At 44.3% G+C, this 18,429-nt stretch overlaps 1 protein-coding gene across 1 annotated transcript in view; it reads left to right on the top strand.

Moving 5' to 3' along the window:
• The window catches only part of CFAP61 (cilia and flagella associated protein 61), a 260,039-nt gene that overhangs the window by 2,135 nt on the left and 239,475 nt on the right, over positions 1 to 18,429 (top strand). Inside the window, exons 2-6 of the mRNA XM_079945951.1 lie at positions 1,513 to 1,663; positions 8,816 to 8,966; positions 11,919 to 11,995; positions 12,791 to 12,858; positions 13,095 to 13,221. Coding sequence (XP_079802077.1) covers positions 1,521 to 1,663; positions 8,816 to 8,966; positions 11,919 to 11,995; positions 12,791 to 12,858; positions 13,095 to 13,221 — 566 coding nt within the window. The 5' untranslated portion in view covers positions 1,513 to 1,520. The remainder of the gene's footprint in view (positions 1 to 1,512; positions 1,664 to 8,815; positions 8,967 to 11,918; positions 11,996 to 12,790; positions 12,859 to 13,094; positions 13,222 to 18,429) is intronic.

Raw genomic sequence — 18,429 nt, 5'->3', positions numbered from 1 at the left:
GAATACAGTCATCATGAAATTTGTGCAAGAATATATCTAAACAACATCAAAAGGCCAAATGATATAATACTGTGTTCTGAAAGAAAACCATACGCACTGTATAATTCCATTTATAGGGTGTTCAAAAAGTGGCCAAGGGCATCTGTGTGATAGAAGTCAGAATGGTGCTTACCTTGGGATGGGGCAGCCTTCCAGGGCACTGGGAACGCTCCACGCTGCTCTTTTTATTTTTTTAATATTTTTTTATTTATTTATTTATTTTTGACTGTGTTGGGTCGTCGTTACTGCGCGCGGGCTTTCTCTAGTTGCGGTGAGCGGGGGCTACTCTTTGTTGCAGTGTGTGGGCTTCTTATTGCAGTGGCTTCTCTTGTTGCAGAGCACGGGCTCTAGGCACGTGGGCTCAGTAGTTGTGGCACGTGGGCTCAGTAGTTGTGGCACACGGGCTCAGTAGTTTTGGCTCGCGGGCTCTAGAGTGCAGGCTCAGTAGTTGTGGCGCACTGGCTTAGTTGCTCCACGGAATGTGGGTTCTTCCCGGACCAGGGCTCGAACCTGTGTCCCCTGCATTGGCAGGTGGATTCTTAACCAGTGTGCCACCAGGGAAGTTTCCACACTGCTCTTAGAGTCAGTGCAATGGCGGAAGTGAACTTCCCAATGGCTAAGAAAATAAGATGTTTTTCCTTAGGCAAAAAGAAGAGAGGAAACAGAAAGGAAGGGAGGGAGAGATGGAGGTAGGAAGGGAGGAAAGGAAACAGAGAGGGAGGGAGAGACACACACATTGAGGCCTCGAGACATCGAGAGAGAGAGATTGAGCTCATTTGCTGCCTGCTGTTCTGTCAGCAGCATCCCCACCGTGTCTCTCTGAACATGAGACTCTCCACCATTGCTGTCATTAGAGATTCTCCTCAGATTGGCTGTGGGAAAGGCTGAGTTCTACAAAGAAAGCAGGTACTGTATCCTGGAGCTTCCCAGAGACTTTCATGGGCATAGCGGCCCCTGCAGAAGGCCTTTGCAAGCAGTGCCTCTTACACTTATTTGACCACAGGACTCTTTTCCCTTCAAAATACCTCTCAGGACTGCTGCCCCTTAGGGCTCCAGTTTGGGGAGCTCTGTATGGACCATGGGCGGAAACTGTTTTTCCCCTGTAACTCCTGACCACGTGCCATGGCAGCTGATTAAATATGAAGGCCCTGAATCAGTAAATAATTCCTTTCAATGTTCTTCAGTCCTATTGTTTGAATATTTTAAAGCAGCTTTGTGGGAAACAAAGAATACAGTTGCAGACATTTCTAGACAGGCCAGTCCTCAGAAACATCATTCTCCTGGAGAGACACGTGTCAACTGGTTTTTGGGGACAGTCGTCACAGCCTACCCCCAGGGGAGATGCGTCCCACCAGCCACGCTCACTCTGACCACACGGAAATTGGAGGAATGTCCTGTTTCGTAAGTACTGAAGCCAGACTGGCTTGTCATCTCAGGCTAACTGTGGGCTGTTTTTCTCTCTTTCGGGGACAGGATCAAAAATGTCAGTACTCACTTCTCCAAGAGGAAGGGTGGAGGTGGTTCACTGCCGAAGAACAGAGTCACAGGATATTTATTGCATCAAAAACCTCATTAGAAAATTTACCCAGAAGCTGTTTGGGAGTCTTAATATCATCTCTCTTCTGTAAGTACATAGCAAAGGGGCTCCACTCCTTTGTCCTTGTGGGGCTTGGTGAGGAAAGGGCAGCAGGAAAATCTGCCCTATTGAGCGGGAGATCTCTGGGAACAACCATCGCTAAGTCCTGTAACAACATGTAAATTGAAAAGACTTCTCATGACTTCTGGATTCAGGCAAACTAGGGTTCAAATCTCAACTGCCCCACCCACTAGTTGAGTCACTTAGCTACCCGTTTTGAGAATTTATTTTCTTTCAGACTCTGTGCTTTGCCAACATTGTCTTGTTTAACTCTGAGGTAGCCACTGTCATGCCCATTTTACAGATGAGAGAGTGGAGGCTCGCCCAAGGTCCAGCAGTTAGTAAGTGACAAAGCCTGGATGTGCTCTTAGCCACTGCTGTTGAAATGTTCTTCTAATCTTCAAGATATGCATAGGTTTTTTTTTAAATCTTTTTTCTCCCTGTTTTGTTTTGTTTTTTTTGGACACCAGAATATGAATATCCTATATGCTGTTCCTCATTATTTTTATTGAAAATGATAAGAGAGAGCACAGTGTTTTGGATTTCATAAAGCTTCAGGTTAAATACAATTGAAATGTTTAAACTAGGCCAGCCTAAGACATTAAAATTTGCAATTTCTGATCACCACACTGATGAATGTAACGTAAATTTGGCACAGTTTTGTTGGAGAACAATATGTGTATAAAAATGCTTTAAAAATATGTATAACAATGAAATGATTTCATTTTTTTTGACATTATGGTGAATTAAACACCTTAATGATGTCCTCTGGATGGAAACATGTTGATACATACACACACACACACACACACACACACGTACGGACTGTGCAGAGAACATTGTCAAAATGAAATCAGAAACTTCAGGACAATAGCAGGAACCCACACCACTTTCTCCTTGAGGATTTTTGCTGCATTCTAGAAACCTCACAGTTTTGTTTTGACAGGTTCACAAAGAACAGAAGAAAAATACTCCATCCACTTAAGGAGGGAAGTATTAGATTTCTTTGTATAAAACTGTGCAGTTCTTTGTAAGGATGAAGGAGACAAACCCACTGCATAAAAGTAAGGAAACTAGCCTGTTTCAACCTCAGCATGAATGAAGGGGGATAAATCCTTCCCCAAGAATTCATAAGCACGTGTTGATTCAAAGTCTGTGTTAATTATCTGCATGGTCCCCAAAAGCTTCAAAACTTCGCAAGTAATGAATGCATTTTTAGACCACCTAAACTAGTTTACCCATAGACTGAATAAAGTAGAGGAAGTGGAGAATTTGATTAAAAGTGGTTGCACGTTAGTAGTGTGTCCAGGAGACCCACTGAAATAAGTACAGCTCAGGTCTGAAGGGGTGGAGCTTCAGCTCAGACTTCAAATAATACTCACAGATAAAATTCCAAGGAACATGAGCTCACAGTCAAAAATCAAAAATATACAAGGAGACATTCACCATTAGTGAGAACCAACAACAAAAAACTATACAGCAGAATCAGACTCTCAAAGACTTCAGATATTAAGTCAAAGAATATAAAATAACTATGCTTACTTTGTCTAAAGTGAGAAGATATGTTTTAAAAGACCATAAAAATGAAAAATGAGAATTAAAAAAAGTCTAATAGACCATCTAGAAAAAAGTAGAGTTAATATTAAAAGCTCTGTGGATGAATTAAACATTGTAATAGACACAGCTAAAGACAGAAGTAGTGAACTGGGGCATCAATACCAATAAATCACCTAGAATTCAGCACAAAGAGACAGAGACAAAAAATAAGAATGGAATATTTAACAAATAGGTCTAATCAGACTTCTAAAGGGAGATAATAGGAAGTGCAAGAGTCAATATTTGAAGAGATAATGGCCCAGAATTGTTGAGAAGCACCAATTCTTCTAGAAAACTCAATGGATCCCAAATAGGAAAAATACACAGAGAATTCTACAACTAACCACATCATAATGAAACAGCAAAACACCAAAGCTAAAGAGAAGATCTGAAAAATAACTATAAAGAAAAGACAAATTACCTGCAAACAACTGAAAATTAGACCAATGATGATTTCTCACTAGCAACAGTGGTACCCAGAAGATAGTGGACTGTCTTTAATATTGGAGAGAAAATAACATCAAACTAGAATTGTATACCTAGAGAAACAATTTTTCAATACCTAGGGGAAAATGAATGCATTTTTTAGACAAACAAAAGCTAGTTTACCAGTGAACTCTGAATTAAGGAAATTCCTCAGAATATACTCTAGGCAGACGGAAGAATATCCCAGCTGGAAAACCCAAGATAAAAGAAGGAATGTAAACAAAAATATGTACAAATATGAGAAAAATCTAGTTTGTATGAAATAATAACATTAATAATGACTAATTTAATATAGGTATTAAATGTAAATGGTAAGTTATAAGATATGAATAATAAGTTAGCTAAAATACAGGACAAAAATAGCAGATAAATTGGGAGTCATGTGATTAGATTGAAAGTACTCTTAAGGTATTGTTCAGGGGGAGGGTTGGTAGCTAGTATTCAGAGGTGCTCCCCCTCCCTCCCATGAGCCACATGTCCTGCATTCAGTCCTTTTGTAGTCCCTTCTTGTCCTGAATCAGGGTTGGCCCTGTGTAACCAATAGAAGTCAGTAAAAGTGATGTTTTATGACTTCAAGTCTAGATCATAAGAAGTCTGCAGCTTCCACTGGGCTCTGGAATGCTCCCTCTTGGAACCCAGATGCCATACTGTTAAACGCTCAAGTCATGTGGCCACACGCAGGTGCTTCACTTGGCATCCTCGGCCGAGCTCCCAGCCAACAACCAGCATCAACTGCTAACAGTATGAGTGGAGCTGTTCTAGACATTGGATAGTCAGGTGACTCCAGCCACCAGCACCACTTGACTGCCATCACCTGAGAGATCCCAACCCAAAACTTCTCAGTCAAGCCCAGCCAGCCCACAGAACCATGAGGGATAATAATGAATTGTTTTAAGCCACTAAGCTTAGGGGTGGTTTGGTACATGTCAGTTGATAACTGGAGCAGAGGGTAAAGACCTTGTTAGAAATATATGTTAACGTGGCTAGAATAATCATTTAAAGATAGGTGTAGAGATTATAGCTTCTGATCTATAGAGGGAAAATGGAACAAGAAATTTATAACAAACTGAATCTCAAAGAAGGCAAGAAAGGAAGAAAAAAGAAACAAAACATAGAACATATTAAAATCATGTAATAGGAAGATAGAAAACAGTTCAGTTATATCAGTAATCAAAATAAATGTATTTGAACAAAATTTTTCAGTTTAAAGAGAAAGATGGGCAGATTGGCTAAAAACAGAACAAAACAAAGAGCAGTCATATTTTACATATAAGAGACACACCTAATATATAAAGTCACAGAAGGATTTAAAGTCAAAGTATTTGGGAAAAAAAAGATGCCAGCCAAAATCTCATCCAAAAAAAGGCTACTGTTGCTCTATAAATAGCAGACAAAATATACTTTTGGCAGAAAGGATCATTGCAGATAAAGAGGGTCATTATAGCAATATAATGATAAAAGATTTTGTGCCTGAGGGAGGTGTGACAATTTAAACTTGCATGCTCCTAATGACAGTCATAAAATATATAAAGCAAAAAATCAATAGAACCAAAGGATGAAATAGACATACCCACCATCATAATGGGAGATTTAGTATACCTCTGTTAATAATTGAAAGGTCGGGCTTCCCTGGTGGCGCAGTGGTTGAGAGTCCGCATGCCGATGCAGGGGACACGGGTTCGTGCCCCGGTCCGGGAGGATCCCACATGCCGCGGAGCGGCTGGGCCCGCGAGCCACGGCCGCTGAGCCTGCGCGTCCAGAGCCTGCGCTCCACAACGGGAGAGGCCACAACAGTGAGAGGCCCACGTACCGCAAAATAAACAAATAAATAAATATAAAATAAATGAAAGGTCAAGCAAACTGAAAATCAGTTACAACAGGAAAGATTTCAACAAGAACCCAATTAAAGAACTTGATCTAACGGATATATGTAGAACACTGTAGCCAGTGTTAGAACGTACATAATCTTGTCAAGTAGACATGGAAACATGTATAAAACCTAACTTCCTCTTAGGCCATGAAGCAACCCCAGCAGTGGTTAGTACCACAAAGAGCGTTCTTTGACAACAATGCAATGGAGTTAGAGATCAATAACAAAAAGATAATTAAGGAACGCCCATATATTTGAAAAATTTTAAATGCAATAATAAATAATCATGGGTCAAAAAAGAAAAATTAGAATACATGAGTTGAATGAAAATAAAAATATATGTTAGATATATAATTATACGTATGTAAATGTAAATACATACAATACGTGAAATCAAGTTAACTCTGGTGTTGCAGCTAAAGCAGGTGTGGGCGTTGATGACATTGGAGGCTCCCATGCCTCCCCTATTCTCTGGGCTTCTGTGTTCCTCCCTGCACTGTAGTCTCTGCCTCTGAAATTAGCCTGGAGCTGTGACTCATCCAATAGAATGTGTTGGACATGTGCTGTGCCGGTCCCTGGTCCCTGGTCCCTGAGCACCCTACCCCTGCTGGGCCTTGGAGTGGCTGTAAGCGTTCCTGGAATCCATGTGTCTGATGCGTTTATGTATTTTCTGAATTGGCAGTTACAAAAAGCGTAACTTACATCATGTGGGAGGGGAGTAGTGAAAGTTTTTTTAATGTGAAAATGGGGCCCTTATAACGTTGAGACCTGCCTTAGAAGCCAGCCTATTTTCAGAAGTAAAAGTAAATTTATATTTTCATTAGTGTCCTGGAGCTCCCCAAACAGCTCCCTTGCTACCCAGCCCTTGTAGCCTTTCGTTTTCACATTAGGTAACTAACTCCCATCCCCTCGCCGGCCAGCCTCAAGCTTCCAGACCCATCTTACGGGCATTTCTAAAACTGGCGGTTTCTTTTCTCGTTTATTCAGTTTCCTTTTATTGACTGCTGGCTCAGTCACAGAGATACAGGAATGAGTAACAGTGGTCTCACCTAAAAACCCTGCTCAGTTTTAGGGGAGGACATGAGCGGATTGGGCAGAGCGGGTGAGTGGGGAAAGGGCCACAAGAGTGGCCACTTGGTGTGCAGATGGCACAGTGCAGTCGGGGGGGCGGAAGCTCCACGGTTCAGAGCATGAGGAGGGGCACGTAAAGGGACTCTGAGCCCTGTTTCACTCACGCTGCTTAATGAGGCAGAAAATGGAGACACTGTTTCACCAAGATTTCCACCAAGTACGGTTAAGTAAAACGAGTGTTGGCTGAACTTGGAAAACTCCTTAAACCAATTGAATAAATGAAGCACTGCTCTAATGAAAAGAACTCTAATTTCTATTGCTGGATAATATCTTCGAGCTTTAATATATTTTCTGTGAAATACATACCTGTGCTCGTGCTTGTGTCTATATATTTTTAAGGGCTCCTTTGGTTTGGATTTGGCTTATTACAAAGAATAATTTTAAACCAGCTTTAAAGAAACACACCTTCTCCCTCTACCTTTTTCCCTCCTCTCCCTCTTTTGCTCCCACGATGATTTTTATCTGTCCTGTAGAGGACCTACTGGCTGAGAGGTAATAAGAAGTGAAATTGTACATACAAAAGGATATGCTGCCAAAGTTACTTTTTGTAGTCAGGCTCTCTGGAAATTGCAGTGCATTTTCCCATTGAAACAATGTTATTGGTGGCTGGCTGCCCACAAAAGCCTATTTAATCTCTAATGTCTGTGCCATATAGTACCATGCTAATTGTACTACAGAACACAACCGCCACCCTAGGTTCCCATGGATAAATGCATTTCAAGTTCAAATTGGGATTCCAGGAACACATTTCCCTTGCTTCCCTGAGGGGATGGCAGCTGCCTGGTCCCAGCTCTTGCCCACTTCCTCCTCCACCACCTCTATCACTATCATTGCTGATGCTCCGTGGTCCCGTGCCCTGGGCCTTTTCTCATCTGGGTTAGAGCGAGGACTGTCAGTGTGAAGCCATAGGTCGTGGCTCTGGGAGCCCGGAGCAGGGGACTCCAGAGGACCAGGAGCTGGAGGGAGCCCTGCGGGAGTGGAATGAGGGGTAGGGGCTTCAGTGAATCAGACGGGAGGAGCTGGGGCGCTACCTCCTCCCGCTAATGAGCGCCCTGTGTGGATCCCCTGTTCTCGGTACCAGAGGGCAGCCAGCTGCAGTGCCTGGGCCAGGGGCACCCCTGGTGGAGTCCCCGGTGGCTGAGGACTGTGACTTCCTGTGAGAGGGGATGGTGGCTGGAAGTGCTGAGATTGGTGTCCTGAGCACAGTGTTTCCCAAAGGTGCCCACAGCTCTGGTGGGCCCCAAGTGATTTGACTCAAACCATGCAAGAAATTTTTTTTTTTTTTTTTTTTTTAGTGGTACGCGGGCCTCTCACTGTTGTGGCCTCTCCCGTTGCGGAGCACAGGCTCCGGACGCGCAGGCTCAGCGGCCATGGCTCATGAGCCCAGCCGCTCCGCAGCATGTGGGATCTTCCTGGACCGGGGCATGAACCTGTGTCCCCTGCATCGGCAGGCGGACTCTCAACCACTGCGCCACCAGGGAAGCCCCAGAGCAATTTTTGTTTTAAGTGTCATCTCTTCATTTTTATAGTTACCTTCTGTTTATAGGAAGGTATAATGGTTTTCCATTTATGATAGCGATGTAAAATTTTTTTATTGGAATAGACTTATTTCAGCCAAAAGTGAACTGGCTTAAAGAAAATAATTAAGTACTGGAAGTGCATGTGTGTGAGGGACACGTACGCGGGCCAGTTGGCCATCCTAAATGTATGTGTTTAGGGCAACACAGTGGAGCTGGCAACATGGAGAGGATGGGGAAGACTACGGTCAGCGGTTTCCCCAGCCTGTCTCCAAGGGAGGGGTATTGGACACGTTATATCATAGACGTGACACCTTTCTAATGAAGTGTAATTTTCTGTAAAGATGGGGTTGGTAGCACCAGATGTCCCGAAAGATGCACTTCCATACTTGCTGCCACATCGCTCCCACCTCTTCCATAGGCTAACGTATCTCGTGCAGTGGTTGCCAAGATCCAGTAGCCAAAGGTGGGAGAAAATGACACCTCTTCATCTCACTTCTGGTACCTTCGTCATGTGTGCAATTGGAATCATTTCTGCAGGGAGAAGGCAAACCTTGCCATCACCCTCCACAATGACCAGGAGGAGATCATGGCCCAGGCCACCTTCGTAGACTATCCCAACTGGAATGTCGCCCCACAGGACGACTGGGTGTCCGTGTTCCGGGAGCTGGACAGTGAAATCCCATGCACAGTGAGTAACCATGCACGTAGCTTATGAGAACAGCTTGAATTTGGAAGGGAAGTCCTATGTTTGCATATAGGTTTTCTCAGTTTTTAGACTGAGCAGTTCAAAAGTCACAACAGAAAGTGTGTGACATCATGACAGACAGAAATGAACTTATCTGGTGGAGAGGGAAGGGGAGTCTGAGAGCAGGAAGCCTCAGAGGAGGACTGGGGGTGGGGCACGGCAAGGAATTAGTGGAGCATCAGGACTGCGCTTCCCAGGCCTCCACGCTGTGCTCCCAAGTCTTTGACCTGCTGGGAGGGACCTGCCATTTACACATCTGCCCCTGAAATAATGACAACAGGGCCTCAGATTCAAGTCATGCTCTGTAATTTTCAAAGTGCCCTCATGGGCTCTGGCTTATTTGATGTCTCCCAGCTGCGGACAGAGGACACCCTGTCGACCCACAGAAGCCAGGTCATCGGGTCTCGGGGAGTTGGGCTTTGGTAGCCTGAGCTGTCCCTCGGCTGCCAGAGCCAGGCCAGCATCCGGGCCAGTTGCTGCAGAGAGCCAGAGGCTGAGGCTGCAACTGCGGGCAGCACGCTTGCCCTGTCGGTGGAGTTCAAGAGTGCGTCCCGGAGCCCTGGGGAATGGCAACGGTGTGAACGAGTGGACTCGTGCGCGCGCACACACGCAAACACGCACAGCCCAGCACTTAGTTACCCAGCATCTGTTCAGCTAGAGGCTGCCTCCCCCTGGTCCCCTGCGCTGGCAGTCACCACTGTCAGAAAAATTATCTCAAGCTTGGAAATAGGCCAACAAGATTCTTTCCATTGTGCTTGTACTTTTGATTGATTTTCTATTGACTGAGCTATTTTACAGTTCCGCAGGAACAGTGATGAACTGGTAGATTTTTGTTCATTTGAGATGTAAATAACTTCAGTGTGGTGGAAGAGATAACCTCAAAGGTTACAGTTTCTGGCCCAGTGGGACCTGAACTCTTTTGTATCTAGCTGGGCAATCTTCTAACATTTCCTCATTAAAACTGCCTGAAGCCAGCGTCTCAAGTGCAATGAATCGTTTTGTATCATCTCACTGGTCGCCTCATGGATTGATGGGTTGAATCAATCTCTGATACGTGCATTTTGTATTTGCATTAGGGTCATGATTTTATCTTTTTGAGAATTATAAATTAACATCATTCTTCCTAAATTCTTTCCCCTTTTGTTCCTTTTCTTGTTCTTTTAAAATTGTTTCTTTTTAAACTACTTCCTTCAATAGTGTAGAGCTGGGCCGGTCCTGGAGGGTACATCAGCCATATGTAGCTATTTGGGCACTTGAAATGTGGCTAGTTTGAACTGAGATGAGCTCTGAGTATAAAATATGCACTGGCCATCAAACACTCAGTAGGAAAAAAAAGAGTATAAAATACCTTGTTGAGAATTTTTATATTTACTACTTCTTAAAAGGATAATAATGTGAATATATTAGGTTAAATAAAATATATTAACATTTATTTCACCTGTTTACTTCCTTTTAAAAATATATCTACCAGAAACTTGAAAATTACATATGTTCCCAGCATTTGTGGCTTGAATTATTTTCCTGTTGGACAGCATGGGTATAGAGGCTTATGACTTAATGGCTTACCTACCCCGGGGGTATCTGCAACTAAAATAATGATTTTTATCTTAAAGCTAAGGAATAAATATTGAACTGTAATATTTTTGATGGAAGAGAGAATTTGGGGGATAAATCAGCCAAGTCATAAACCATGCGCTAGCAAGGCGAGTCCTGACCAGAATGTAAAGCAGATGCCATGGGGTTAGGTGAGTCCACGCATGGGAAGTGCTCACATTGCGACATTGAACTCTCACTGTCGCTGTTGTTATCTGGACTCTGGAGTTCGTGTTGCTTGCCTCTGGGGAGTTTTCAAGCTCATGAACTAAACTCATGATTCTTCTCTCGCCATTTTACGTCTGATAAACACCTTCTGAGTGTTCTTAGGGCACGTGCCACCCAACAGGAGGGGAGACCGAGGCACACGGATGTGCAGGTGGTCACCCAAGGCCATCTATGAAATTGCTCAGGAAACAAGAGACACAGAAGTGCTCCTGTTGTCCAGATCGAGGTGCAAGCACTGCCCTCACCTCACCACTCAGCCCCCTCCCATTTGCATTGTCTCTAGAATTTGAGGATCTGTCCATAAACACAGGGGTACTGAGCTGAACAGAGGGATGTGGGGATGTGTAGAGCAACTCCTCATGACCAGCCACTTAGAAAGTCTTCAGTACAACTGAGTCACATTGCTGTACGGAAGAGTAATACAGTGTCGTAAATCAACTATACTTCGATAAAATTAAAAAAAAAAAGTTACGGGGCAGCATTCTTTAAAACCCCTAAAGACGTGACCCGAAAGCCATATTAGAATCTTGCTACTTTGTTTTCCGCTCCCAGGTTTTCTGGGTCCCGAGCATAGTATTTGCTTCTGACTCTGGGAATGTTGAACAAAACAAGCCGTTGGATTCCTAGTGGGGCATCTGCCTTCCATCCTCCAAATTCATGAGAGGCGCTTTCCCTGGTGTCACTTGAATAGAGCAGCAGCTGCTGACTCCAGAGCCCCGGGGGAGGAGGATTGTCTTTCACTTGGGCTGAGGCGCCCTGGGGACAAGACCACTGAGTTCAGAATCGACTTCAGTCCCCCGCAGGCGCCCCCCTGCCCGCGGCCGTAGTGAGGCGGGAGGAAGGGCCTGACACGCTGGACTCATTTACGACCCCCCCTTTCCTTGAATAATTCCAAGCTAGGAGGACAGAAAGTGGCTCGAACCCTGCCTGGGTGTCTCCTTATTTTAGACATAAAATATCTTCCATCAACACCAGGCAGCTCTGTGCCATGGCTGCCCCCAGACCCTCCCCCTATCTCCCACCCCTCCCCTTGCTCTGACTCAGCCTCTAATCGTGTCCTCTTTTCTTCTGCAGCCTCTGAACACGTTGTTCATGCACCTCTTTGTGGCCGTGGACGAGTATTCTGTCGGCTGCTGCAAAGAGATTATTCGGTGAGTGGCCACGGCGTGGCAGACAGTGACATGGGGCAGTGGCAGCAGCATCGTAGACGAGACACGTTCATGTCTTTATCATGTCTTTAACTATCTGGATAGTCAAAAAAATATTTTTAAAGGAAATTCTTTGAGGTGTTCAATTTGCTTGTACTTTCTGGCTCTAGTCAAGCATTTACTCTGAACGGTGGTGATGTTTCTGAAAGAATACAATCCTTCCTTTGAATGGACGCCTTTAACTACCACTGTTGGAGGCAAACAGGTCACACGGTCATTTGAAAAAAATGGATTTGGGGGGAGGAGGGGAAGAGAAGAGGTCACAGGCTTGGATGTTTCTAAAAATAGTTTTCCTCAATCTCATCCTTAGACATGTTATTAACAGGACCGCCTGCAGAAACCTGACCCGCAGGGCTTCCGCCACAAGGGGTCTCTGACAGGCTGCATAGACACTTGGGGGTGGTGGCCTCAGCTCTCAAGTCACTTTGCAGTGTCACACCAGACCATCCAGATGCCAGGGCAAAGGTTAATCTCAGCAGAAACCTGGTGCACCGCGTGGACATGGTGCCTCGGTTCTCGCTGCCTCCATGGAACAGATAGAAGAGGGGGCATTTGGAATCCAGGGAAAAGCAGAGAAGAAAAAGGAATTGCCTCGAAGACGTTCTTGCCTTTGCAGGCAGGGAGCAGGGCACCCAGGTGGATCTATGAACGCCTCATTTTTGTAGTGAAGGCGTTCGTCTCGCCAGGTGCTGGCTAATAGGATTGTTGACACCCCGTCCTCTCCCATTCCCTCGCCAGGACCGTGTTCAAGGCGGTGCCAGACCTGCACTTCATATTCCTCATCGTGCCGTCCTACATGAGCCTCGGTAAGTCCTCCTCCACCACCTCCTGACCCCAGTCGCTAACGTAGGAAATTTGTGCTTAAAATGGGGCTTTGGGGATGGGACATAAGAACCACGGGTCTCCAGGTCCTCAATGTATAATGTGCCCATTCGACTGTAACAATTAAAACACACATTAGAATGGAAACTACATTTGCCCTGAAGTCCTAAAGTCATTCCTTGGTAAATCGAGGCCTCACTTCTTTGTCTCTGGGATTTAGGCTCGACTCTCATAACTGTGTTCGACCAAGTGGGGAACATTCCAAGCCTGACATATGATGAGGACTTTGCCGTGCACATATGTCACAGGCACAGCCACTACCCTCAGCTACACATCCGCAAAGCCAGGTAAGTGTGGAGCCGTGTCTTTTGCTACCTAAGCTTTACCCTGACGGTTACCTTACAAAGAGTTTAAAAATTGCCACTTCTTACAGTAAGTGATTATAGCTTGAATGAAATCGCTTTATAATACCCAGAAGCATTACTTCATTTGGAGATGTTTACAATTCCCCTTGATGACATAACTTGCAGGACTGAATATCTGATGAGACCCATTTGGTGCCGTGTGGTCAGCAAAGCTGTGCATTTCCTACTTAAGGGTTTCTGAAGACACACAATCCTTGGCTCCACACTGAGTGAAACAACTTTCAAATAAAACAAACATAGAAATGATTCTGCCTATTTAGTTTCCCCAGTAAAGCCCACCTATTTTCCAGCATTCAGTGAATGAGGATTCTGTTGACCCCAAAGAGGAGTTTTCCAAGCTGAAAGTCTTTACCATCCATGGCCCACATGACATGCCTTGAAGGTCAGCAATCTCAAGGCAATAGCTGTGGCAGATTCTGTTTTCCAAAGAAGGCCATCTTCCGTCCTGCATGCTCTCCTATAATGTGGCCTGGCCACTTTTCTCATCAAGAGGTGGGCTCCGTGTCCGCTCCTCTTGAGTCTGGGTGTTTTATGGCTGCTGTGACCCACACAGCATGGCGGAAGGGATGCTCTGTGACGTGGGAGGTTGGGAGGCTTCTGCCTGGTTCTCTTGGGATGCTCGCTGTGGAGGAGACGAGGGGCAGAAGTCTGACTGCCCTGAGACCACCGTGCCGGAGAGGCCACAAGTCAGTGCTGGGCCTGCAGCCCCAAGGGGCTACCACTGACAGCATTCACCATGTGGATGTGCAGCCCAGGAGAACCCCCAGTGTCTGCATCCCCACTGACATCTGACTGTAGCCACATGAGAGACCCCAAGCACGCACTGCCCAGCTGAGTCCTCCCAGGTTTCTGATGCACAAAACTGTGAGCAAAATAGAACGGCTGTTTTGAAATAAGAGGGCCTATAAAATCATTTCACAAGGGTGGTTGGTTCCTTTATCAGTGAAGAGTAAGCTGTATCTTTTGGGGGTAACCATTGCCATATTTGTTTTTGTTTGTTTGTTTTTATTTTGGGCTGCACCACGTGGCATGCGGGGATCTTAGTTCCCCGACCAGGGATTGAACCCGTGCCCCTGGCAGTGGAAGCGTGGAGTTCTAACCACTGGACCGCCAGGGACTTCCCACCATTGCCATATTTGATGAGTGCTGCATTTCTTTAGAAAGTATAGAAACTAAATTTTTTAAAAAGCAAGAGCCTAATGTTTACCAGGCATGTAGTGTTATGGCATAATTGTTAAGAATTTGCAGTAGTGACATGAGGTAGATCTTGATCCTGATCTTGGTTTTACTACTCACCAGATGGGTTAACTTAAAGAAGGAACTGGGCCTCCGCAGGCCTCAGTTTCCTCTCTGTCCCTGGGTGTGAGCATATTGTCTGCTGTATGGGACTGTTGTAGTGATGGGATGAGCTGATAAAAATCAAGTACTTAGCACGCTGCCAGTCACATGTAGGTGCCCAAGGAAATTAAATATTATTATTAATATTATTAGAGTTATTTGGGGAAGAGAGACCCATCTATGATAAACTGTGATGCTGTGTAGCTTGAAGGAGGGAAGGGCAGAGAGGGATGAAGACAGCTTCAACCCCCCAGGCCCCCCAAAATCTAAATGTTCATCAACGTGTAAATGTTCACAAACTGTGGTACCTCTGTACAATGGACACTACTCAGCAATGAAATGGAATAAACTACGTGTACACACAATAGCATGGATCAGTCTCAGAAAGCTTATGCTGAATGAAAGAAGGCAGACATAGAAACAAAGACCATATACTGTTGATTTCACTTGTAAGATGTACAAAACAGGAGAGGTCAGATCAGTGGTTGCCTCTGGCGGAGGGAAGAGTGATGGTGGGAGGGATACGGCGGGGAGACAGTGCTCTGTGCATTGATCAGGGTGCACGCGGCACACGCGGCTGTCAAAGGTCATCGAGCTGCACTCTTAATATCTGTGCACTGTACACTATATTATTATACCTCAGTGGGAAAAATGTAAAAGAAAAGAGGCTTCATAGAGAAGGTAGCCTCTGAATCTGGTCAGGAAGGGTGAGTCAGAGTTCAGCCATATGGACAGATGGGCAAAGGCGTGGAGGCAGGAAAGCACCCGGAATGTCTGCTACCAGGCAGGTGGGCAGATGTGAGGAAGAGCAGAAAAAGTGTGATGAGCAGGCTTTAACTTGGAGCCAGCAGGAAGCACTGAAGAAAGGCATGGTATGGACTGTATGTTAAAAAGAACTGCTTTTCATGTGGCCAGTGGCTTGCAGGGGAGGAGCACAGAACAGTCTGGCCAAGAATGATGCCGGCTGGAATTCAGGCAGTGACGAATCAAAGAGGTCCAGGTTGGGGAATGGATCAAGGCAGGTGCATAGATGCAAAGAAATGTTTGAGAGGGAAGGTGCAGTTTGATTACCAATTGGTTAGAGAAGTTGAAGGATGAGAATGAGTTAATGGTGACTCGGGGTTTCAACTTTAGGGGGGATGGTGGATTCATTAACTGAAAGTGGAAGTAATAGCACTAGATGGACAGGAGACAGTTGGAAATACAGGGCTTCTCATGAATGAGGAGATCATGAGAATAACGGAGATGGTCTAGTTGAGGGGGAGATTTTAAAGTGGAAAGCAGAGGATTAGAGCACAATTTTGAAAGATGAAAGTGAGCCGTTAATGATTGTAAAGAAAAATTGGAAGAGGGGTATTGTAGAAGTCAAAGACTCTTAAAGTGGCAAATCAAATAATTCGTAGTGAAATCAAATAATTTGAATTATTTGTACCACAATGAAGAGAAGCCCCTGCTCGCCACAACTAGAGAAAGCCTGCGCGCAGCAAGGAAGACCCAATGCAGCGAAAAATAAATAAATAATTAATTAAATTTACTTAAAAAAAAAGAATAACTTGAGTAATTCTATACCTATTGAAGAAAAGTCCAGTGAACTTTGGGTGAGAGGGAGGGTGACTGCCTGCCCTGACGCTGACCCCTCCCCCAGCCCCCACCCATCCTGACTTGCTTCTTCTCTTTTCTTTCCTCTTGTTGTGGCTCTGAACTCTGCCCCTTCCAGAATTTGGGCCTCAGCTTTCTCCCAGGCTCATCCCTTTGGCTCCTCTGCACCAGTCTTTGCCATTCAGTCCAGTGCTCTACCTCTGGCCACTTGGCAGTTTTTTAAATTACGTTTTGAGAAATTTCTGATAATTAATTTCTTAGGATCTTGTAAGTAGTCTCACAATTGCTGTAATTTTGTCTTCATTTCATTTAGAAATCTCTCATTTTTTTCCCTGCCATTTGCTAATTAATTTGAGACATGGGCTCATTTAATAAAATGAATTATATTTTCAAATCAGAAAACATTTTAAAGAAAAAATTACTCATTGTTTCAGTCTTCTATGTGAGTATGTAACCATACATGCAAATGCAAGTATATGTGTGTATTCACACTCTCTCTCTCTCCCTCTCTCTCTCTCTCTCTCTCTCCCTCCCTCTCTCTCTCTCCCTCTCCCTCTCTCTCTCCCTCTCTCTCTCTCTCTCTCTCTCTCTCTCTCTCTCTATATATATATATATATATATACATATATATATATATGCACATATATGTCTATAGTCATGATAATATGTTCTGTTAATTGTATTTTCCACTTAAGGTACCAGCTCATCCACCTTCCAGATCAATTTTGTTCTTTTTCATGGCTGTGTGGTGTTTCATCATGTGGTTCTACTATAATTCATCTAAGTATTCCTTATTTATGGAAATTTGTCCTCTTTTTTTTTCTATAACAAGAAATGCTGTGGTAAACAGCCTTGTACATATATTTTTAAGCATTCATGCTATTTTTCTCTGTAGTATAGATACCTACAAGTGGAATTTCTGGGTAAGGTTGCATTAAACACTAACATTTAAAAATAGATACTACCAAATTATTCAACCAAAATAATCATGTCAATTTGTATCCTAACCAATAGAGTCTCATTTTCTTGCACCTTCATTTATGCTGGATGTTTCAGTTATTAAAACTGTCTCCAGGGCTTCCCTGGTGGTGCAGTGGTTGAGAGTCCGCCTGCCGATGCAGGGGACACGGGTTCTGTGCCCCGGTCCGGGAGGATCCCACATGCCGCAGAGCGGCTAGGCCCGTAAGCCACGGCCGCTGAGCGTGCGCATCCGTAGCCTGTGCTCCGCAACGGGAGAGGCCATAACAGTGAGAGGCCTGCGTACCGCAAAAAAACAAACAAAAAAAACTGTCTCCAATACAATAGTAATTTGTTGTTTTAATTTGCATTTATCCAAATACTTGTGGGTTTCAGTGCGATTTTACAGGTTCCTTTTTAAGTGTAGAAAATAGTTGCATTTAAAATAATTTCCAGTTTAGAAATTATCCAGATGGATGATTAAACATGTGCATGCAAAGCAGACAGTTCTTTGGGGGAGGGTAGAGGGGAATGGTTACAGTTGAGGTAGGCACATTTCCAGGTCTTTTTTGTTTTTTTTTTCACTTACTAGGTCACCAGTTTATTATAAAAGGATATAACTTAGGAACAGTCAGATGGAAGAAGTGCGCAGGACAAGGTGTGGGGAAGGGGCTCAGAACCTCCGTGCCCCCTCCAGGCTCACCACTCTCCCCAAACTTCCACGTGTTCACCAACCTGGAAGCTCCGAATTTTCTTAAAGTGTAGGCAGTATACAAACTTTGGGTCATGGGAATTGTCATTTTCTTGAGGCATTTTAAAGCTTATATACTTTCGACATAGATATTCAGCAAGACATGATTGTAATAGAAAATTATATATAAATCTAATACTGAAACTGACATATGCGGAGGCAGCCTATCTCAAAATCCCCTATTTCTGGGGTAGGGGCATGAGTGGAATAGGTGAGGGAGATTAAGAGGTAAAAACTTCCAGTTACAAAATAAATGAGTCACGGGGGAAAAATCACCTATTTCTTTCACTTTTTGAAAAGTAAGTGGCATCTTTGCTAACTTACTCACAGATCCCCACTTGTCATTTCAAGGATGTAAGGCGCTGGAGAAGTCAGGTGTAGAGTGTGCCTCGTCCAGTGCTGGCTCCTAGAAGTACATGGTAACTGGTGGTTATAAGCTGGTCTCCCAGTTCCCTCCTTCCCACCCCCTCCTTCCTTTCTTCCTT

Source organism: Stenella coeruleoalba (assembly GCF_951394435.1).
Source record: "Stenella coeruleoalba genome assembly, chromosome: 15".
NCBI lineage: Eukaryota > Metazoa > Chordata > Mammalia > Artiodactyla > Delphinidae > Stenella > Stenella coeruleoalba.
Note: the sequence above shows the minus strand (reverse complement) of the source record. Positions and strands in the feature narration are given on the sequence as shown.